The 21,171-nt window shown below is 34.5% G+C and overlaps 1 protein-coding gene across 1 annotated transcript in view; it reads right to left on the bottom strand.

Moving 5' to 3' along the window:
• Luzp4 (leucine zipper protein 4) overlaps positions 1 to 17,842 on the bottom strand; it is a 147,328-nt gene extending 129,486 nt beyond the window's left edge. Inside the window, 5 exon segments of the mRNA XM_071606084.1 lie at positions 9,228 to 9,421; positions 9,423 to 9,730; positions 13,299 to 13,417; positions 14,565 to 14,693; positions 17,839 to 17,842. Coding sequence (XP_071462185.1) covers positions 9,228 to 9,421; positions 9,423 to 9,730; positions 13,299 to 13,417; positions 14,565 to 14,693; positions 17,839 to 17,842 — 754 coding nt within the window.
• Positions 17,843 to 21,171: the final 3,329 nt, after the last annotated feature.

Raw genomic sequence — 21,171 nt, 5'->3', positions numbered from 1 at the left:
AAAAGGGGGCTGGGATTGTGGCTCAGTGGTAGAGCGCTTGCCTAGCACCGGCGGGACCCAGGTTCAATCCTCAGCACCACATAAAAATAAAGGCATTGTGTTGTGTCCATCTACACCTAAAAAAATAAATATTAAAAAAAAAGAAATACAAAAGGAAGTCCAAGTTGAAATGAAAGGATAGTAGACAGCAATATGAAGCTATAAAAAATAAAATATTCTCTGGTAAAGGACAATATAAGAAAAAAATATAGTAACCCATACTTCTACACTTTTGGTGCATACGATTTACAGCTAAAACAAAAAAAAAAGTATAAAGTTATGTTAATGAGTATACAATATGCAAAGATGCAATCTGTGGCATTGATAACATAAAGTGGGAATGGGTAGAGCTGTAAAGGAGTATACTTTCTATGTAAAAAGTTAAGTTGCTATAAGTTTAAAATAGAATGTCATAGCTTAAAGATGTTTTATGTGATTGCAATGGTAACCACTAAGAAAATCTCTTTAGAATACACACAAAAGAAAATTAGAAAGGAACAAAAGACTAGCAATACAAAAAAAAAATCAATAAAACATAAAGGAAAGCAATAAGAAAAGAAAGGAGGGACAAAAAGCTCTGACACACACAAAACAAGTAACAAATGTCAATAGTAAGTCCTTCCCTATCAATAATTACTTTAAATGTATATTGATTAAATTTCCCAATTAAAACATGTAGATTGATTAAATGGATTCAAAGAACAAAGATCTAGCTATGTGCTATCTCCAAGAGTCTCATTTTATTTTTTTTTATCTGACTCAAAAGCCTATGCTTTTTTATTTTCAATTTATAATTAACACATATTGATTGTATAAATTAATGGGATACACTGATATTTCCATACATGCATATATCATGCCTTGATCATGTCCATAACCTTCCTTTACCCTTTTCTTCCTCCCCTTTCTCCTCTTCCCCAGCCCCCTTCCCTGTCCCTAATAGTCCCTCTTCTACTTTCAGGTCATCTTTCTTCATATATACATATATATTTATATATATACATATATATTTTTAGGAAATCCTATACAGTTCTCTATCTCTCTCTCTCTCTCCTTGAGATGCTAGAGATTGAACTAGGGCCTCACACATACTAGGCAAAGCACTCTTCCACTAAGCTACATCCTCCATCCCAAAATATCTTTTTTGAATGCAGTAGCACAAGGACAACTGGAATATACATACAAAAAAGTATAAAAATCAGACAACCCATTGTTAAACAACCAATGGGTCACAACAGTCACAAGGGAAATTAGAAAAGACCTTGAGAGAAATGAAAATGAAAATGTAACATATCAAAACAAGTGGGATGCAGCAAAAGCAATTCAAAGAGGGAAGTTTTTTCTTGTCTTCTTGTTTCTTTTTGTTTATACATAATGATAGAATAAATTTTGACAAAATTTTAAAAAGCATGGAATATAATTTGCTCAAATTCAGTTCCCAGTATTTCTCCTTTTCCTTCCCTCTTCCCTTTCCTTGTTCCCTTCCTTCTATTCTACTGATCTTTCTGTTATTTACTTTTAGATTTTTTTTCTTTTGGTTAGTGTATATACATGACAGTAAGATTCACTGTAATATATTCATGTATGTACATAGAAAAGTTAGGTTAGATTCATTCCTCTGTTCTTCTCTTAACCTGTTTCTTCTCCCTCCCACTCAGTTCCCTTCATCTAGTTAAATGGTCTTCCTTCTTTTTTGATGGAACCCCACCTACACACTTTTCCTTTTCTCTGTGCAGAGGGAAGATTATAGCTATAAATGCATATATTTTTAAAAAGAAGAAAGATCTTGAGTGAACAACTTAACATTATACCTCAAGAAACTAGAAAAAAACAGCTCAAATCTAGTGGAAGGAAGGAAATACTAAGTATTATAGCAAAGATAAAAGAGAAGACTCAAATAACTAAAATCAGAAATGAAAGAGACATAACAACTGATGCCACAGAAACAAGAATTGTAAGAGTACTATGAACAAGTGTATGGTAAAAAATTTGGACAGCTTAGGAGATATGAATAAATTTCTAGAAATATATAATCTATCAATGCTGAATCATCAAGAAATAGAAATTCTGAAAAGACTAATAATGAGTAAGGAGATAAACAGTAATCAAAACCCTCCCAACAAAGAAAAGCCCAGAACCACATGGCTTTACTGGAAAATTCTACCAAAACTTTTTTTGGAGAGGTCCTGGTACTGAAGATCAAACCCAGGCCTTGTGCATTTTAGGCAAGCATTCTATCACTGAGCTACAACCCTGGCCCTTAAACCAAACACTTATAGAAGTATCAACACCAATCCTCTTGAAACTCTTCCAAACTACTGAAGAAGAGGTTAACATTTGTAAGCTCACTGTATGAGGCTATTATTACCCTAATATTATAGCCAAAGATACTACAAGAAAACAATAGACCAATATCCTGGATGAATATCGATGCAAAAATCCCTTAAGAAAGTACTAGTAAGATAAATTAAACAGCACCGTAAAAGATTATAAAGCAATAAAAAGATTTATTCACAGAATGTAAATATCAAAAATCAATTAATGTAATATCCTCCATTAACAGAATAAAGGACAAAAACTACATCATCACTGATCCAGATCATTTCTGCATTGATGCATAAAATCACTTGATAAGCTTCAACATCATTTCATGGTAAAAACAATCAACAAATTAGGAATAGAAGAAAACTATCTCAACATGATAAAGGCCATTTATGAAGAACTGAAAGCTTTTCCTCTAAGATCAGGAACAAGGAAAGAATGCCTGCTTTTACCACTTCTATTCAACATAGTATTGGAAATCCTAAGCAGAGCAATCAGATAAGAAAAAGAAATAAGAAAAGGCATTTAAACTGAAAAGGAGAAAGTAAAAATATCTCCGTTTGCAGATGGCATGATCTTACATGTAGAAAACCTTAAAGGTTTTACACACACACACTCACACACACACACAAATATGTTAGATTTTTTTTTTCCTGCAGTGCTAGGGATTGAACCCAGGGCTTCATGCCTGCAAAGCATGCACCCTACCAGTAAGCTATATCCCCTGTTTCCAAAAGCCACTAGAACTAATAGTCAAAGTCAACAAAGTTTCAGAATACAAAATCAACACACAAAAACCAGCTGCATTTCTGTACACTACCAATGAACCAAAGAGGAAATTAAGGAAAGAATTTCATTCATAATAGCACCAAAAAGAACAAAATACTTAGGAATAAATCTAACCACGGAGGTGGAAGACTTGCCTACTGAAAACATCAATGAAAGAATTATGAAAAGACATGAATAAGCCAGGCTGTGGTGATGCATGCCTGTACTTCCAGCAATTCAGGAAACTGAGGTAGGAGGATCACAAGTTTGATGCCAGCATAGACAATTTAATGAAAATTGTCTCAAAATTTTAAAAGGGGCTGGGGATGTAGCTCAGTGGTAGAGCACTTGCCTAGCATATGAAAGGCCTTGGATTCAATCTCTAGAAAAACACACACATACACACAAACATACACACATGAAAGACACAAATAAATGGATAGGTATCCAGTGTTCAAGGACTGAAAAACTTAATACTGTGTTAATGCCCATTCTACCCTAAGTGATTTACAGATTCTATGTAATCCCTGTTGAAATCCCAACAGCACTTTTTGCAGAAATTTTTTTTTAATCCTAAAATTCACATGGAATCTCAAGGAACCCCAAACAGCCAAAACCATTTTTTAAAAAGAATCAGATTACAGGGCCCAGGCTTTCTGATGTCAGAACACATTCAAAGCATCATACTGGCATAAGTACAAATAGACCACTGGATTAGAATAGAGAGAACAGAAATAAACTTTCACGAATATGATCAAATGATCTTCAACAAGACCACTCAACTGGAAAAGGACAGTTTCTTTAAACAAATGATGTTGGGAAAATTGGATATCTACAAACAAAAGAATGAAGTTGAATCATCGTTTTATGCCATGTACAAAAATTAACTCAAGATAGTTAAAGACCTAGATATATGACCTAAAACTATAAAACACCTAGAAGAAGGCTGGTGATTTAGCTCAGTGGTAGAATACTTCTCTAGCATATGCAAGGCCCTAGGTTTAATCCCCAGTACAAAAATTTTTTAAAAGGCATAATCAACACAGTGAAATAAAAACCTACAGAATTACATATCAAATTACATAGTTGATAAATGATTAATATCCAGACTATATAAAAGAACTCTTATAACAACAAAAATTCAAATAACACAATAAATTGGCTAAAGATTTGAAAAGACATTTCTTCAAAGATGATATACAAATGGCCAAGAAACATATGAAAAGATTATCAGCATCATTAATCACAATGAAATGCAGATTAGAAGTACAATGAGATATCATCACTTTATACCACCGGATTGGCTTTGCTTAGAAAAACAGAAAACAAGTACTGGCAAGGATATGGAGAAATTAGAACCACTGTTCACTGCAAAGACTGAAAAATGGTGCAACTGTTATGAAAAACAATATGGAGGGTCTTCAAAAAATTCTAAATAGAACTAACATATGATCCAACATTCCCACTTCTGCATGTATGTCAAAAAGAATTGAAAGCAAGGTCTCAAAGAGATCTGCACACCCATGCTCATATTGCAACCATTTATAATAGTCAAATAGTAGAAGCAACATACATATCTATTAATAGATGAATGAGTAAACTATATATATATATATATATATATATATATATATATATATATACATATAAATATAAAATGGGATATGATTTAGTATCCTGTTATGTTACAACATGAATGAACCTTGAGAATATTATGCTAAGTGAAATAAACCCATCACATGTTGTATGAGTCCACTTATATGAGATATCTGAAGTTGTCAAAGTCATACAAAAATAAAGTAGAATGGTGATTACCAGGGGCTAGGGAAAGAGAGACAAGAGGAAACTATTGCTTTATGTGTTTGGAGTTCCAGATTTCCAAGATGGAAATGTTCTAGAGATCTGTTTGCAAAACCTTGTGAATGTACTTAACACTTCTGAACTGCACCTTTAAAAATGGTTAAGATTAGGGATGGTGGTGTTGCTCAATAGCAGAATATATGCTTAGCATGGGCGAGGCCCTGAGTTTGAGCCTTTAGCACCAAAAAGAAAAAAAAAAACAGGTTAAAATGATACATTTTATATTTTAACCACAATTTTTAAAAATGAAAAAATGAACAAAAAATCCATTTTTAATAAACTAATGTTTTTAGTTGGTATATGTCTTTAAATTCATATAGTTCAAGTTTTTCCTTTCCTATATTAGGAAATTGAGACCCAGCAATATTAACTAATTTGTCTGTCATATTTTGAGACAGATTTGGGACATGGAGTCATGACTTCCTAAGTTGCTTCCACTCACTCATGCTACTTATAGCCCCTTAAAGGCCAATTCCTTAGAAAAACAGACCAGATTCTCACTGGCATCTTTTTTTAAGAAATGAGAAAAATAGTGGCGATTAGGCAACAAATGAGGCTAGGTGAAAGTGATGAATTTGAGAACAAAAAAGAGGAAAATAAAATATAAAAACTTTTACCTTCAGAGTGAAATACAGTATTTTTAGTATATTAAAGATCAGAGAATCAAAGGTTTCATTTGTCAATTATAATCAGACCTGAAACTATTTGAGGAATTACTTGGAATGCTGTCTAGTATTAATATCCAAAGAGATGCTGAATGGTAAGGAAATATTAGTTATCACTCTATAATTGGAGATGGGGAGGGGTGTTTTGTTTTGTTGTTTTGTTTTGTTGGTATTAGGGATTGAATTCAGGACTTTGCCCATGCTAAGTACTTATCTGACTCACTGAGTTATATTCCCAGCCCCTATTACTGAAGTTTAGATAGCAAGCACTCCAAAACTGAATAGCCCATTCCTTCTGAAGGTCTTGTCTATGCTTAGAAAAGCTTTCATCAGAGGGATGGCCAAGCTAATTTAATGATATACAGAGTTTGCCATTCATTTTATGTAAGTTACTTAGTACAGGCACAAAAGATACGCTATGTTCTGCTATTTCTCTCTATTTACCCATCAATTCAGCCAAAGAAGTCATCTGACTGAGAATGCAGTCACCATGTCAGAAAAGAGGGGGGGAAATCTGAAATTGTTATCAGGTATTTTAGGGGATTTAAACATCCAAATTTAAAGCTGGGCATGGTGCTGGTAGCCTGTAATCCCAGCTACTAGGGAGGCTGAGGCATAGGATTGTGTTTGAGACCAGGCCAGGCCATCCTTGACAAAAATAGTGAAAATCTGTCTCAAAAAAATAAATAGCCTGGCACAGTGGAGCACACCTGTAATCCCAGAGACTTGGGAGGCCAAAGCGGGAGGTTCACAAATTTGAGGTAGCCTGGGCAACTTGGTAAAACCCTATCTCAAAATAAAAAGGTTGAGGCTGGGGTTGTGGCTCAGTGGTAGAGCGCATGCCTAGCATGTGTGGGTTGATTCTCAGCACCACATATAAATAAATAAAAATAAAGGTCCACCGAAAACTAAAAAAAAAAAAAGGTCTGAGGATGTAGCTCTGTGGTAAAACAACCCTGGGTGCAATCCCCAGTACCACCAAAAGAAATAAGTAATGAAAAAAGGGCTGGGGATGTGGCTCAAGCGCGGCCCAGGTTCGATCCTCAGCACCACATACAAACAAAGATGTTGTGTCGGCCAAGAACTAAAAAAAATAAATATTAAAATTCTCTCTCTCTCTCTCTCTCTCTCTCTCTCTCTCTCTCTCTCTCTCTCTTTTAAAAAATAAATAAATAAATAAATAAAAGAAAAAAGAGGCTGGGGATGTGGTTCAGTGGTAGAGTGTTTGCCTAGCATATATGAGGCCCTGGGTTCACATCCCCAGCTCTGCAGAAAAGAAAGAAAATGGAAAAACCCAGATTTATACCTTGTTCACAATAAATCCTATTAAGGGTTGTTATTGAGTGTCTTAACAGTTTTTTAATACTGGAAATATTTCTTGTAAATCTTCACAAATAAGTGATATTCTGTATACAATCATATTGTATTTGAGATGTTTGCCCAGCTGCCTCACTTTTTATTAAGACTACATTGGGGGCTGGGGATGTGGTTCAAGTGGTAGCACGCTCATCTGGCATGCATGCAGCCCAGGTTCGATCCTCAGCACCACATACAAACAAAGATGTTATGTCCGCCAATAACTAAGAAATAAATATTTAAAAATTCTCTCTCTCTCTCTCTCTCTCTCTCTCTCTCTCTCTCTCTCTCTCTCTTTAAAAAAAAAGACTACATTGGGCTTCTAGATTAACTTGTTTGTTTAATGCAGAAATTTATTTAGCATCTGTGGCATGTCTTTATCTTCTGGTGAAGCTGGCTTGAAGGGAAAATTTTATATGGCACATGAAATTACTGAAGTCTTCATTTTATACTTAGCACAGAAGCAAACTAGTTCTGAAAGATATTATTAAACCTATCTAGTCAACTTATATATGCATATTAAAGTGGAAAGTTATAGAGAAGAATTAATCTTTAGAAGACCAATTATAAATATTTATTAATTTTTCTCTACTTTATGTGTTCATTCCTTAGTAATAGTTCCAAATTTGATAACTTTAACCTTAACTATTCAAGGACTATTTATTTGTTTTGAGGGTATAAAAATTATAATGACAGAAGATAAAGGAAAAAATTAAACATACCTATTCATTGTATTTAAATGTTTTTCTTTTGTGATGCTGAGGATCAAACCCAGGACTTTGCTCATAAAATGTATTTGCAAAATGATAGAAATATATCACTGGACAATAATGTAAAGGGAATTTTCAGTGTCTTAATGAAAGTATTATAGCACTTAACAAAAATGAATATGTAAAGTTAAATAAAACATGGAAAATCCCTAATAAATGCAGACACATGGATTGCTTATCATTGCTATTAATCACATATTAATTTTGTGTAACAAATTATGTTTATTTTTTATTTTTTAAAGATTTTTTTTTAGTTGTGGATGGACACAATACCTTTATTTGTTTTTTATTTTTATGTGGTGCTGGGGATCGAACGTAGTGCCTCACACATGCTAGGCAAGTGTTCTACCACTGAGCCACAACTCCAGCTCCACAAATTATGTTTATACTGCTAATGTGGGATGGAACCTTTTGCATTAAAGTAATGTCTGCATCAGACATTCTATGTATACATAATAACTCACACACATTTTAGAAATTTTTTGTTGAAATCACCAATTCTGTGCAATGCTTAATATAAAGTCAAATATTTAACTAGACATTTATAGACAATGCAAGCTGAAGGCAATCACTGAGAAATTTGAACTAAAACTAAATTTTTATTCAATAACCTAATAAATTGCAATAAAAAGATCTTCTGTTTTTGAAAACTTAATTCATAGAACTATTTATATTTTTCTGATTCTTTTGCTAGTATAGACAAACCTATGCTAATAGTTTTAGAAGGCAACAGTGAATATATGTAATATATTCAAAATATACTTAGAAGGTTAGTATTGAATTTATGTACAAAATAGGCATCCTCTTTTATGGTCTGATTTTAGGAAAAGCAGAAAAGTTCAGCTGTCCAAAGACACATCTATTATTTGTATCCTAAGACTCTCTGAGGACTTTTTAGGAAGAAGATAAAGGAAGGATACAAATTTATTGGCATAGATTTTATATAAATTCAGAGCAGTTATTTTTAGACCAGTTTGCCTCACAGGTTGGAAGATCCAAAGAGAATAGAATACTGACTAAGTCAATATATTCTGAATTCTGATTGTGGGGTAGGCTCAGTAGAAAAGGCTGAGTACATAGAGCTCTGCAAGGAAAAACAGACCTAGATAAAACAACTTAATGAGACAACCTGGGAAACTGGATGATAGCTAGAGTATATCAGTAAATTGAAAGAACATTGATTTTATATATATATATATATATATATATATATATATATCTTATTATAAGTATATCTTTACATATTATATGTATATCTTTACATATTATATGTATATCTTTATATATATATATATATATTCTCTATTCCATTAATATCTTTGTCCCAATACATGTCTGTTAAAACAAACACACATTTAGCCATTAAAATATAGAAATAGAAAGCATGTCTTTACATTTCCATATCACTTAACATGTACTAATGCTTAAGTATTCTTTGTATTTTTACCTGTCAAATTCGGACTCAGTTTCCGGTGATGATTTGAATCTTCCTCCTGGTGAATATCTTCGATATCTCTCTGATTGGCCATAAGATCTCCCTGATTGACCATGATATCTCTCTGAATGATCATGATATCTCTCTGAATGACCATTAGATCTCTCCAAATGACCATGAGATCTCTCTGAGCGACCATGAGATCTCTCTAAGCGGCAACGAGATCTCTCCAAATGACCACGAGATCTCTCCAAACGACCACGGGATCTCTCCGAGCGACCACGGGATCTCTCCGAGCAACCACGAGATCCCTCCGAGCGACCATGAGATCCCTCTGAGCAACCATGAGATATCTCTGATTGGTCACGAGATCTTTCGGATTGGCCACGAGATCTCTCTGATTGACCATGAGATCTCTCTAAGTGGCCTCGATTTCCTTCTGATTGATGCTGTTTTTCTTCTGATTGGCCTTGATTCCTCTCTGATTGGGTCTTATTATTGTCATTGCACTTCTCCTGTAAAGGACCCCAATTATACAAAACAAATGAAACATATGCTCCACAATTTGATTAAGTCACAATGATATTTCTTAAGACCATTTCTATGGGCAATTATTTCTTATGAAAATCTACCGTGATTACTTTTTATATACTAGTTTTTAGAACTACCATGTAGAATAGCTCTGTTGTCCCTTGTCATTGGCACAAAGAATATTATGCAAATAAGACTTTAATAAAATGAAAATATGGAAAATTAGTCGCTTTATGAATTTTAATATATTCCAAGATCATGTTCTACCTACCATTTTCTGGATCTATATTTTGTTAAAGAAACAAAGATCGTATGACTTTATAGTTTAGGAGAGGCAATATTTAATAATATTTCATAGTATACATCCTTAGGATCAAATACTGTTTTTGCCAGCTTGATGATAATTTAAGAAAACAATCTATAAATTCAATATAAAAACACTTAATTCTAGAGAGAAAAACAAAGAGCAGGAAAGAAATCTATAAAGGAAGCAGAAGGTTGGCTTAATACTGTTCAAGTAAATTGACCTGGTAATGACTCAGTCTTTCTATCTTTTCAACTTCTAAACCAAAAGGCAATAGTGTGAATCAGCCAAATGGAAATAATGAAAAGTTTGACAAATCTCTATGATGTTACATAAAATAAGTGGATAAAGTTATATGAACTGTGCTGAGAAATCAAGCTTTCCACTAGCAAATGTTGCCTGGCAAAGAAAACATGCCCTAGATTTGGCATTATGCCTTTCTTGTATTACACTGCCAGAGGTGAAAGCAACTGCTAAATAGCAGGGAAGGCACCAGCACAAAGAATATTCTGAATAGAAAGCGTCAATAACATAAAAAATATGAAAAAAATATTTACTAGAGCCTAAGGCCATAGACACTCCCCAGCATTTCTACTGAAAAATCTAAACAAGTAGACTGGGTGAAATACACATGTACCTCTTCTAAGTGAATAGTATTGGGAGCACGGTGGCTCAGCAGAAAAAATAGGATTGAGGCCTAACTCCTGAAAACTCTTCTCAAAGGAGTTGTGGTCCTTTCATAAATGTTTACAATACAAAATAGTTTCAGGGGCCATAGAATACCTTTCTAGCATGTGTGAGGCACTGGGTTCCATCCTCAGAACCACATAAAAATAAATAAAGCTATTATGTCCATCTACAACTAAAAATAGATAGATAGACAGATAGATAGATAGATAGATAGATATTCATGATTAAGATATAGCTTAGTGGTAGAGTACATGCTAAGCATGAATGAATCTCTGGGTTTAATCTCCAATACTCCCCCCAAAATAAATGTTTCACCTTTAGAAAATGAAATGCACATTAGTTATCCTTCCTTATATGCAAGCAGAAACTTCCTATCAAAAAGAATTATGTTGAATAAATACAATTTTATCCTATTTAGTAGATTATTTATCCTATTCTTGGTAGATTAAATCTTTCAACGTATATAACTTGCTTATTAGAGTTGCAAGGCATTGTTGGGTGCAGTGATGCACACCTGTAATCCCAACTACAAGGAAGGCTGAGGCAGCAGGCTCACAAGTTTGAGAACAGCCTTGCCAACTTGAGACCCTGTCTTGAAATAACTGGGAATGTGGAATGTGGTAGTGCACTCAGCAAGCTTGTGTTAGGACCTGGGTTAAATCTCCAGGATCAAAAAAAAGAAAGAAAAAGGGAAAGGAGAAAGAATTGCAACACACCATTAGACACTAATTATTCTATTTATTGGTAAAATAATTATGGTTAACTTTCTTATATTTCTTTACTGTATTTTTGTGATGGGTTTTGCTATACTGAAGTCTCAAAAGTTTCAAAAATGGGGCTGGAAGCTGGGCATAGTGGCATACTCCTGTAATCCCAGCAGCTCGGGAGTCTAACTAAGGCAGGAGGATCTTGAGTTCAAAGCCAGCCTCAGCAAAAGCAAGACACTAACCAAATCAGTGAGACCCTGTCTCTAAATAAATACAAAGCAGGGCTGGGGGTGTGGCTCAGTGATCCAGTGTCCCTGAGTTCAATCCCCAGTACCCAATTGGGGCTGGGGTTGTAGCTCAGTGGTAGAGCGCTTGCGCTTGCCTAGCATGTGTGAGGCACTGGGTTCCATCCTCAGCACCACATAAAAATAAATAAATGAAATAAAGGTATTTTGTCTATAATTTTTTTTAATTTCAAAAATATGAGTTACATAAAGATACTATCAATTTGAAAACAGTTTTACAATATTCAGTTTATTTCTGCATCATGGACTGTATCAAAAAAAGCTCTCATTCTTCTCTTTTAAAAAAAATTATTTTTTTAGTTTTAGGTGGACACAATATCCTTATTTTATTTTTATGTGGTGCTGAGGATTGAACACAGTGCCTCATACATGCTAGGCAAGTACTCTACCACTGAACCACAACCCCAGTCCAAGCTTTCATTCTTCTTTCCAAATTTTATCCCAAACCTCCTCATCCTACAAGACATAAATCAAATGTCATCTCTTCCATCAGACTTTCTGAATTCTCCCCAGTCAGAATGCATTACTGCATCTCTATAATGTAGAACATATACTGTATTAGAACATGTATTTCATCCTGCCTAGCATTACATTTCTTTCTTCTCTTTCTCTCCTACTACCACATATGGTATTTGAAGCAGGCTGCTTTAGTACCATTCGGGGGCTGCATAGAGTAGGCGCCTAATCAGTATTTGATCAACTTAAATTAATCGTTCAAATATTTGAAAATGCAATATGCTCCCCTCCAAAATAAGTAAATAATTTGCATTTACATAATTTAACAAAAATGGTTTAAGCTGCCAGAACCACCATTTTTTACTAAATGATCACATAATGCCATAAAAAGAATCAGTTTATAGGCCAAGCTGAAACATTAACACCAATGTTAGCTTATAAATCTGGAGGAGCACCTCTCAAATTCTTGTACAGTGACCAGCGTACCTATAGAAGCTGAGGTAAAGGATTATACAACCATAGTCTGTCCCACTTGTTAGTTCCAGAGTGTATTTCATATTCTATTTCATCTCACTTCTGGTTTTTATAATTAATTTACAAGGCTACTAAAACTTTTTATACTATAACTTAATATCAAACACTCTGTAAGAGGAGAAAAATTAGAATGATTATATAGGATAAGTAACAATAATCTATTTTAGCATTTTATAAATTCAGAATTTCTATTGACCAGGGACTGCCTGGCAGTAGAGTGCTCGCCTCGCACGTGTGAGGCCCTGGGTTCAATCCTCAGCACCACATAAAAATAAATAAATAAAATAAAGATATTGTGTCCAACTTCAATTAAAAATAAATATTAAAATAAATTTCTATTGACCAAAAATAACAAAACAACCCAAATGTTTATCACAAGAGACACAGGGGAAAAATATCAACTAACAAAAATCTAATTTAGATTGTATTCAAGTCACCATGGAACAATACTAAGAAACAATCCCAGCTCTCAATGGAATTTAAAATAACTCTTAATATTAAGATATATATTAAACTTAGGAATTTTTATATCAGTTAATTCTTGGTATTTATTTACCTGCTCAATTGAAGGCTGCTTACTTAAAGGGCTTTGTCCAGACTTTGCTCCAGAAGGTTCTTCTTGTGATTTTTGATCATCAACTTTTTCGTCAAGCTTGTTTTGGAATTTTGTGCACCCTTTGAAAAATAATTATTTTCTGTATTTTTAGTCAGCAAATTCAACATGTCTTTCAGAAATATTGTGCATGACCTCATTTTAAAGCTATGCACTGGGTTTTGTAAAACTTTTGATATTTCATTACTCTAATATCATCTAGGAGTCTCACTGAATTCTAGAACAATCTTTGCCATACTGTTTCCATTTGCCTACCCTAATAGGGTAATCTTCTTTGTGTATAATACCTCAAATTTTACTTCATATGCCCAGTTGGGACACAGTATCTGAAATTAATTGAAGGAATACTCCAATAGAAAAAGAAGAGATAGAGAGAAACTGGCTGCCTTGTATTGATTGTATGGCTATTTGCTTCACCTATCTGCTTTGCTTTGGGTACAAAGACAGCTTAAGAAACAATCAAAAAATATAGATTTTCAAAAGCCTCAAAAAATCAATTTTATATTTGGCTAGGAACATGAGAATGGACCATCTCACCAATCTTGGCTGCTTTGCCCTTATAATAACAACCATTCCTCCTTTTTTCAGAATATGTTAAGCCATTAAAAGATTCACAGGAGAATTATACTGAAGCTGGGTAGGCAACGCGGAGAATATGTACAATGTTAAGATGGTCTCAACCTTTTCACTAGATCATGTAGAATCTTAATTATTAAAAAGAATTTTCTACTATGGCAATCTGCAGTATATTCATATGGAAATACACTCTCTGAACCAACCAATGTGGTTAGTGTTACAGAGGATATTCTTCATACTCTACCCCAACTGTCTTTGCCCAACAACATTCTTTTTTACAAAATGTGGATGCTGCAGTACCCAGATTATTGACCATGCTTTTAACCTTCCTGCATTGCCTCCTAAACGTGGAAGGACCAACCAACCAGAAATGTACAAAACATTTCTTAGCCCATATGGTTACTTATCTCATCTTGCCCTTCTTTAGTGAAGTAACTTAAATAAATTTAAAAAATTATTTCATTTGACATGGCATAGAGTCCTACCAACCCTATATGAGTCCTTGACTAGAAAAAATAAAATAAGTAAAATAATGTAACTTTACAACAGCATGGCAAGCTCTTGAATTTGCTGACCTTGTCAGTTACAGATATTTCAGACTCCTTACCATGTGTGATTTTTAGTATACTTTACCTTTCTGCCTGCGTTGTCTACGAGCATTTGATCGCCGTTTTGAAGCTGTAGGTTTTTTATTGTTCTGTTTTTTATTCTTGATGTCTTCCATACAGGTAGTTTCTATCCTTTTAAGGATTATAATGTCATCTGTATTAGAAAGTACAGATGAAAAAATGGAAAAAGCCAAATAACAACACTGTATCTCAAGTCAGTAGTCATCATATTTCAGAACATTTAAAAATTTAGTAGATCTGAAAAACGATTTTACTATAATATTAATCAAACTGAAAAACCATAACAAATATCAAACAATACAGAGATTTTACAGTTAGTTTTTGGAAATAAGAAAAACATTCCTGTCAAACAGATTTGTGGTAACTGCACTTACAAAAATAAAAAAAGCTTCCAGATTACAATAGCTCAAGGGAGGACCATTTAAATAAATGTTATTTCAGTTCCAGAGAAATATAAAGCAATAGTATCATTTTGGAATAAATGTAAGTGACAGACAATTACCTACATGTATTTTCTTAAAAAGTAAAAAGGTAAGGGCTGGGGTGGTGGCTCAATGGTAGAGTGCTTACCTAGCATGTGTGAGGCACTGGGTTCAAGCCTCTGCACCACATAAAAACAAATAAATAAGCTGGGCACAGTGGCTCATGCCTGTAATTCCAGTAGCTTGGGAGGCTGAGACAAGAGAATTGTGAGTTCAAAGCCAGCCTCAGCAACTGCAAGGCACTAAGCAACTCAGTGAGCTCCTGTCTCTAATAAAATATGAAAAATAGGGTTGGGGATGTGGCTCAGTGATCGAATACCCCTGAGGAGTTCAATCCCCGGTATAAATAAATAAATAAATGTATTGTGTCCATCTACAACTAAAGAAAAACATTTTAAAGATTCTAAAATTTAAAAAGTAACAGTGATAATAAAAAAGAAGATAAGAAAACTAAGAAATTAAAATGGAAGCTCATAAGGGATACCACAGAAGTGAGGAGCTTGTATTACTTGTATTACTATATATCAGGAAGCCTTTATTATAAGGAAAGTTCTTAGGTATTCAGGTAGAAAGCACTTACATGGCATGATTTGAATGATGGGAGACAACCTGATACCTTCCTAACATCTGGAATGGAAAGGAAAGCTCTACAGGTAGAATGTTGTATTGGTAGATAATAGCTTACTTATGTCAAGGCATCTTCAGAAATAAACACAAACTAAGCATTTGGAAGGAGCTAGAGATATTAGAAGAAAGAGGAGGAGTAGGTGAAAACAGCATGAAAGAGTCAGATAGATGCCAAAGATTAACCATCCCTTTACTGTTTTGTTCAGTACTAGTCTTGCCTCAGGTCTCTAAAGATCTGATCCTGATTTTCTTTGAGATGCTGATATCTTCAAAGGTGAAGCTCAACAGTCAATTCAGTGCATTTCTTTTCCTTTTTTGATGGAGTGACAAACTTGCCTAGGATGTGTGTGAGGCTCTGGGTTCAATCCCCAGCACCGCGCTCTCCGCTCCAAATCTGTGGAAATCTCCGGTACAGATTTTTTTGTTTTGGTAGTACTGGAGATCAAACCCAGGACAGCATGCAAGGTAGGTAAGTGCTCTATCACTTAGCTACACCCCTAGCCCCAGATTTTTTTCATATTACAATTATAAGGGAGTATACAAATAGGATATCTTACAGACACATAGGAAGATATTTAAATCTTTTTTTATTTTATTATTTTTTTTTAGTTTTAAGTGGACATGATATCTTTATTTTACATTTATACGATGCTGAGGATCAAATCTCAGTGCTTCAAACATGCTAGGCGAGCACTCTACCACTGAGCCACAACCCCAGCCCCAGATATTTAAATCTTTAACCTCCCTAATATCCCTGAAACAATCATTACCTAGCTTACAGGGAACCAAAGATGGTGAATTCTAAAATAGGATCACAAAATTGTGGAGAGGAAAAAGTGAAGAGCAAGCTCCTTCCTGGGTCAGTACTTTTCACAGTGACATGAGAACATGCTCTGGGATCAGACTGTTTTGTAGCCCTCATATACAATTCTCAATGACTTCATTTTTCCATTCCTCAGAGTCACTGAAGATAACTTCTAATGGCTAACACTGTCTTAAATATCACACAAAATTTCTTAGGGTTCATGCAGACCTACACTACAGTTGAGAAACATTTACCAGATACTTTTGACTGGGATGGTGGAATGGATAGTTATCTGTCTTAAAAATAACACCCTTCAATTGAATAGTACTTTAAAGTATACAAAGCATTTCTATATAAAAGCTCTTATACAGTACCTAGTATATATAAATAAATAAACAAACATTTACTTTCCAAGTACTGTGCCCTGGCCCTGAAAGATCAGCAGAGAGTATTCTATCATTGAGCTAGAGCTCCACCCCCACTGACTCTCTTTATAAACTAAGTCCACATTTTAAAGGAAACTTATTTTAGTGAAAACTATAAAACTGCCTAGATCACAAAAAGAGGACAAAGAAAACATAAATGATGGGTGAATTTAACATATAATTCAATTATTATTATTTTACAGTGCTGGAGATTAAGCCCAAGGCTTCATGCATGCTAGCAAGTAATTCTACCACTGAGCTACAGCCTCAACCTAGAATCAATCTTTAAAAGCAAATATGTCCAGCAGCTTGGGAGGCTGAGGCAGGAGGATCACGTGTTCAAAACTAGCCTCAGCAACTTAGCAAGGCCCTAAGTAACTCTGTAAGATCCTGTCTCTAAAATATATAAAAAAAGGTTGGGAATATGGCTTAGTGGTTAAGTGTTTCTGGGTTCAATCCCTAGTACACTTCCTCCAAAAACATACATATATATATAATTTTCCAAGTTAACTTCTTGCTTCCCAATAAAATGGAAAAGCTTTGTATAATACAGATCTTTTATCTCACTTCTTGGAATACTAACTATTCTATTTCTCTTTGCACTTAGAACACTGATATGGTCACACTGAGACAAGCCTGTAGGGCATAGTGCTTCTCTAAACTAATGCAGAATCTAGACATAAGTATTCAAAATGCCAACAGTGATGAAAATCAAGTAAATAGGAAATTTTAATTTTGAAGGCGCTTCAGATTCAAATGGAGAAAAATAATATACTGATATACCTAGCCTAGTTATCTCATTAGATCAGAAGCCAGCTTGTCACAAGTTATGAAGGATTCATTTCTGTTTTCTGTAAAAATATTAGGATGTCTGTATGGTCTGGCCATTAGTTGATGTTGTAAAGCTGATTGGAATGCCTGCCCGTGCCCTGAACTCACCCATGTCCGTTTTTCCCTGACCAGATAACAACCCTTTCCTAAACCTTAGTGACGCCTCATAAATTCTGGCCTTCCCTGGCCGGATAACGAACCTCTCTGAGTCTCTAAGATCTCCATAAATTCTGATGCCGGGGCCAGCAAAAACGTAAACTTGTGTTATGCTCCTCAGAGTGTTGTTATCTGTAACCCCCCTTTGTGTAACTTTTTGGGCTATAAAACTGGGCCGTAAAGAAGCCTCACCGCTGTCCTTGGCTCCCACGATTTTGATGGGCAAGGCAGCCTGGTCGGTCGAAATAATAAGCTTGCTTTAATTTGATTTTAATTGGAGTCAGTGGTCTTTTCTTGTGTCGTGGTCTAACAATACTTCAGCTATGTAATCCTTTTGTGTGTGTGTGTGTGTGTGTGTGTGTGTGTGTGTGTGTGGTACTAGGATTGAATCCAGGGTCTCATGCCCGCCAAGCACATTCTCTGCCACTGAGCTAAATCCCCAGCCCATCCATTTTATGCTGCATTTTCTGAAAATAATCTAGCATTTGAGTGTTCATAAATGTTTCATATTAAATTCACAAGTGTTCAAATTGAAATGTAATTGAAAAAATGCATTAGGAAAAGATGTCTGTGCCTCCAACTTAGAAATATGCCATGAGACAGAAAAAAAGGCTTTTGTGTATATAGCCTAAGTAAGAGTATCAATGAATTTACAATGACATTCCTTTAATTCTTTTTATAAATGTTTCCTTATTTGAGTTTCCATAGTCCCCTCTAGATCTAAAATTCTATAACAAGATTAGAAAATTGAAGGGAAGAAAGTAGTATAAAAATATTTCTGGGTGGAATGTGATGATCATTATTATCCACAGTACAGGTATGAAGTCACGAATTGGTGTGAATATATGGTGTATACAACCAGAGATATGAAAAATTGTGCTCTATATGTGTAATAAGAATTGTAATACATTCTGCTTCATATATAAATAAAAAATAAAATTTAAAAATCCTGTTTCATAGAAATTCTTTTAGGTACATAGTAAATGTTCAATAAATATCTTAATTCAATTTAATTGGCATTCAATAATAGTGACACTAAAAGGTTTGCTCAAGTGTACCTATGTGGCCTGTATAAAGCACTTAATGTTTTCTATTTTGCTTTTTTTCCTCTCTGAATATATAGGTGTATGTCAAGTGGATCAGAAATAACAGATGGTTTCATAGCAGAAAAAAGAAAAAAATCTGCAAAAAAACAAGTTCTTTGATTTTTCAAACATAACATTCTTTTAAAAAATTAATTAGTTAGGGCTGGGGATATAGCTCAGTTGGTGGAGTGCTTGCCTTGCATGCACAAGACCCTGGATTCAATCTCCAGCATCACACACAAAAAAAACAACTTAGTTAAAAATAAACCCTTAATTAGTTTTTTAAATGTCTCCTAATTATTCACACCCTTGGCATGTGTTTTGGAGTTTGGTTGGTTGGATTTGTTTTTTTACTGAAATCATACATAATTTTAATTCCTGGACTTTGAAATCCCAGACTACCATCCGATTTGGTGCACTGTAAAGGAATTGTAAAACAATATATACAGTGCTAAAAATCAGAGATCTTGTCAGCTATGATTTAGAGATAAAACCCACTTCCTGCTCAGCCTTTCCATAGGGAAGGGAAAACAAATGCTTCAAACCTGGGTAAAATGTCTAAGGACCCTTCCCATGTAAGCTATGAGGTTATGAAGGAGGTGTCCTTAATATAAGAATCAACCCTTTTCCAGGTTCTTGTGTCCTTTCCCTTAGTTTTCAAGATGTATCCTTACAGAGATATGAGGTTTTGCTTATGCTACTTTCTGTAATGATGTCACCACTGTAACTGTAACCACCTGAAAAAAAGACATCTCAAGGAAGCCATCTCTCAAGAACTATTCTTATCTAGGTATCACCAAAAAAAAAAAAAGCCTATTTGAAATTTTGGCCTGAGTAAGTTAGTCTCAGGATTAAAGAAAGGTAACATTCTGTAAACAGTTTTAAAATTGTTCACACTACTTGAGATGCTGCATGAATAATTTTCTTTTAAATGTGTGTGTGTGTGTGTGTGTGTGTATGTGTGGTGCTGGGGGATTGAACCCAGGACCTTACCTATGCTAAATATGCCCTCTACCACTGAGCTACACCCCCAAGTCCCTAATTTGTTTTTAAATGGGAAAACAAACATGCAAAATTTATTATGCACCTAAGTGTGGGAGTATTAGACTCTGAATAATTAGATTTTATATAAATTATGTAATTAATTTTCTTATGAAAGGGCTGGGGTTGTTGCTCAGCGGTAGAGCACTCGCCTAGCTCTGGATTTGATCCTCAGCAACACATAAAATAAAATAAAGATATTATTATGTCCATCTACAACTAAAAAATAAATATTTTTTTAAAAAATTTCTTGTAAAAAGCATAATCATATTGTATTATGTTTTCCAGTGGGTCAAAAGCTCTATTTTATATTTATAAATATTTAAAATCACAATTTTTGTAAACAATGTTTCATCATTTAGAAGTTCAGAACACTAGGATCCTCAAAATATGTGACAATAGTGGCGTACTCCTGTAATCCCAGGGTCTCCAGAGGCTACGACAGGAGGATCATGAGTTCAAAGCCAGCTTCAGCAACCCAATGAGACCCTGTCTCTAAATAAAATACAAAAAAGGGCTGAGGATGTGGCTCAGTGGTTAAGTGCCCCTGGGTTTAGTCCCCAGTACCAAAAAAAAAAAAAAAAAAAGTGACAATTAGCTAAAGGATACAGCCTGTAGGAGGAAAAAAATTGACAAAATGACAGCAGGTTTCTCTCACTTTCTAAAAGATTCTGATTATACGTAATTCAGAACACTTTAAACAATGCACACTGCATATATTACTTAATAGCGTCCTCAACTAGATTGAGGTTTTTAAGAAGAGGCCATCGTTTACTGATTAATGTACTAAGTGCCTAATACAGAGTAGATACTATATTTGTGCATGTATGATCCAATACATCTGTCAGACAGAAAGGGTTCCTTTCTTTCTAACCATCCTAATTTTGCCTTCATCTCCTTTTAGATCAAGTGGTGAACAAGAAGTGTAATTCCTATAAAGTTCTTGGTGTTACCATTCAATTTTTTTTTTCCTTCTTCCCCCTAATCCCAGCCCTGGACAGTGACCCAATTATTTTTTTGCAGTGCTAAGGGTTGAACCTAGGGCCTCACACATATTAGGCAAGTGCTCTACCAGTTACTGAGCTACACCTTTACTCCCATTGATAACATTTTTTAAAAGTCATTTTAATGCCACAAAATATTTCAGAACTCATGATGG

This window comes from Marmota flaviventris, chromosome X, assembly GCF_047511675.1.
Source record: "Marmota flaviventris isolate mMarFla1 chromosome X, mMarFla1.hap1, whole genome shotgun sequence".
NCBI lineage: Eukaryota > Metazoa > Chordata > Mammalia > Rodentia > Sciuridae > Marmota > Marmota flaviventris.
This window is presented reverse-complemented; position numbering and strand designations above follow the sequence as displayed.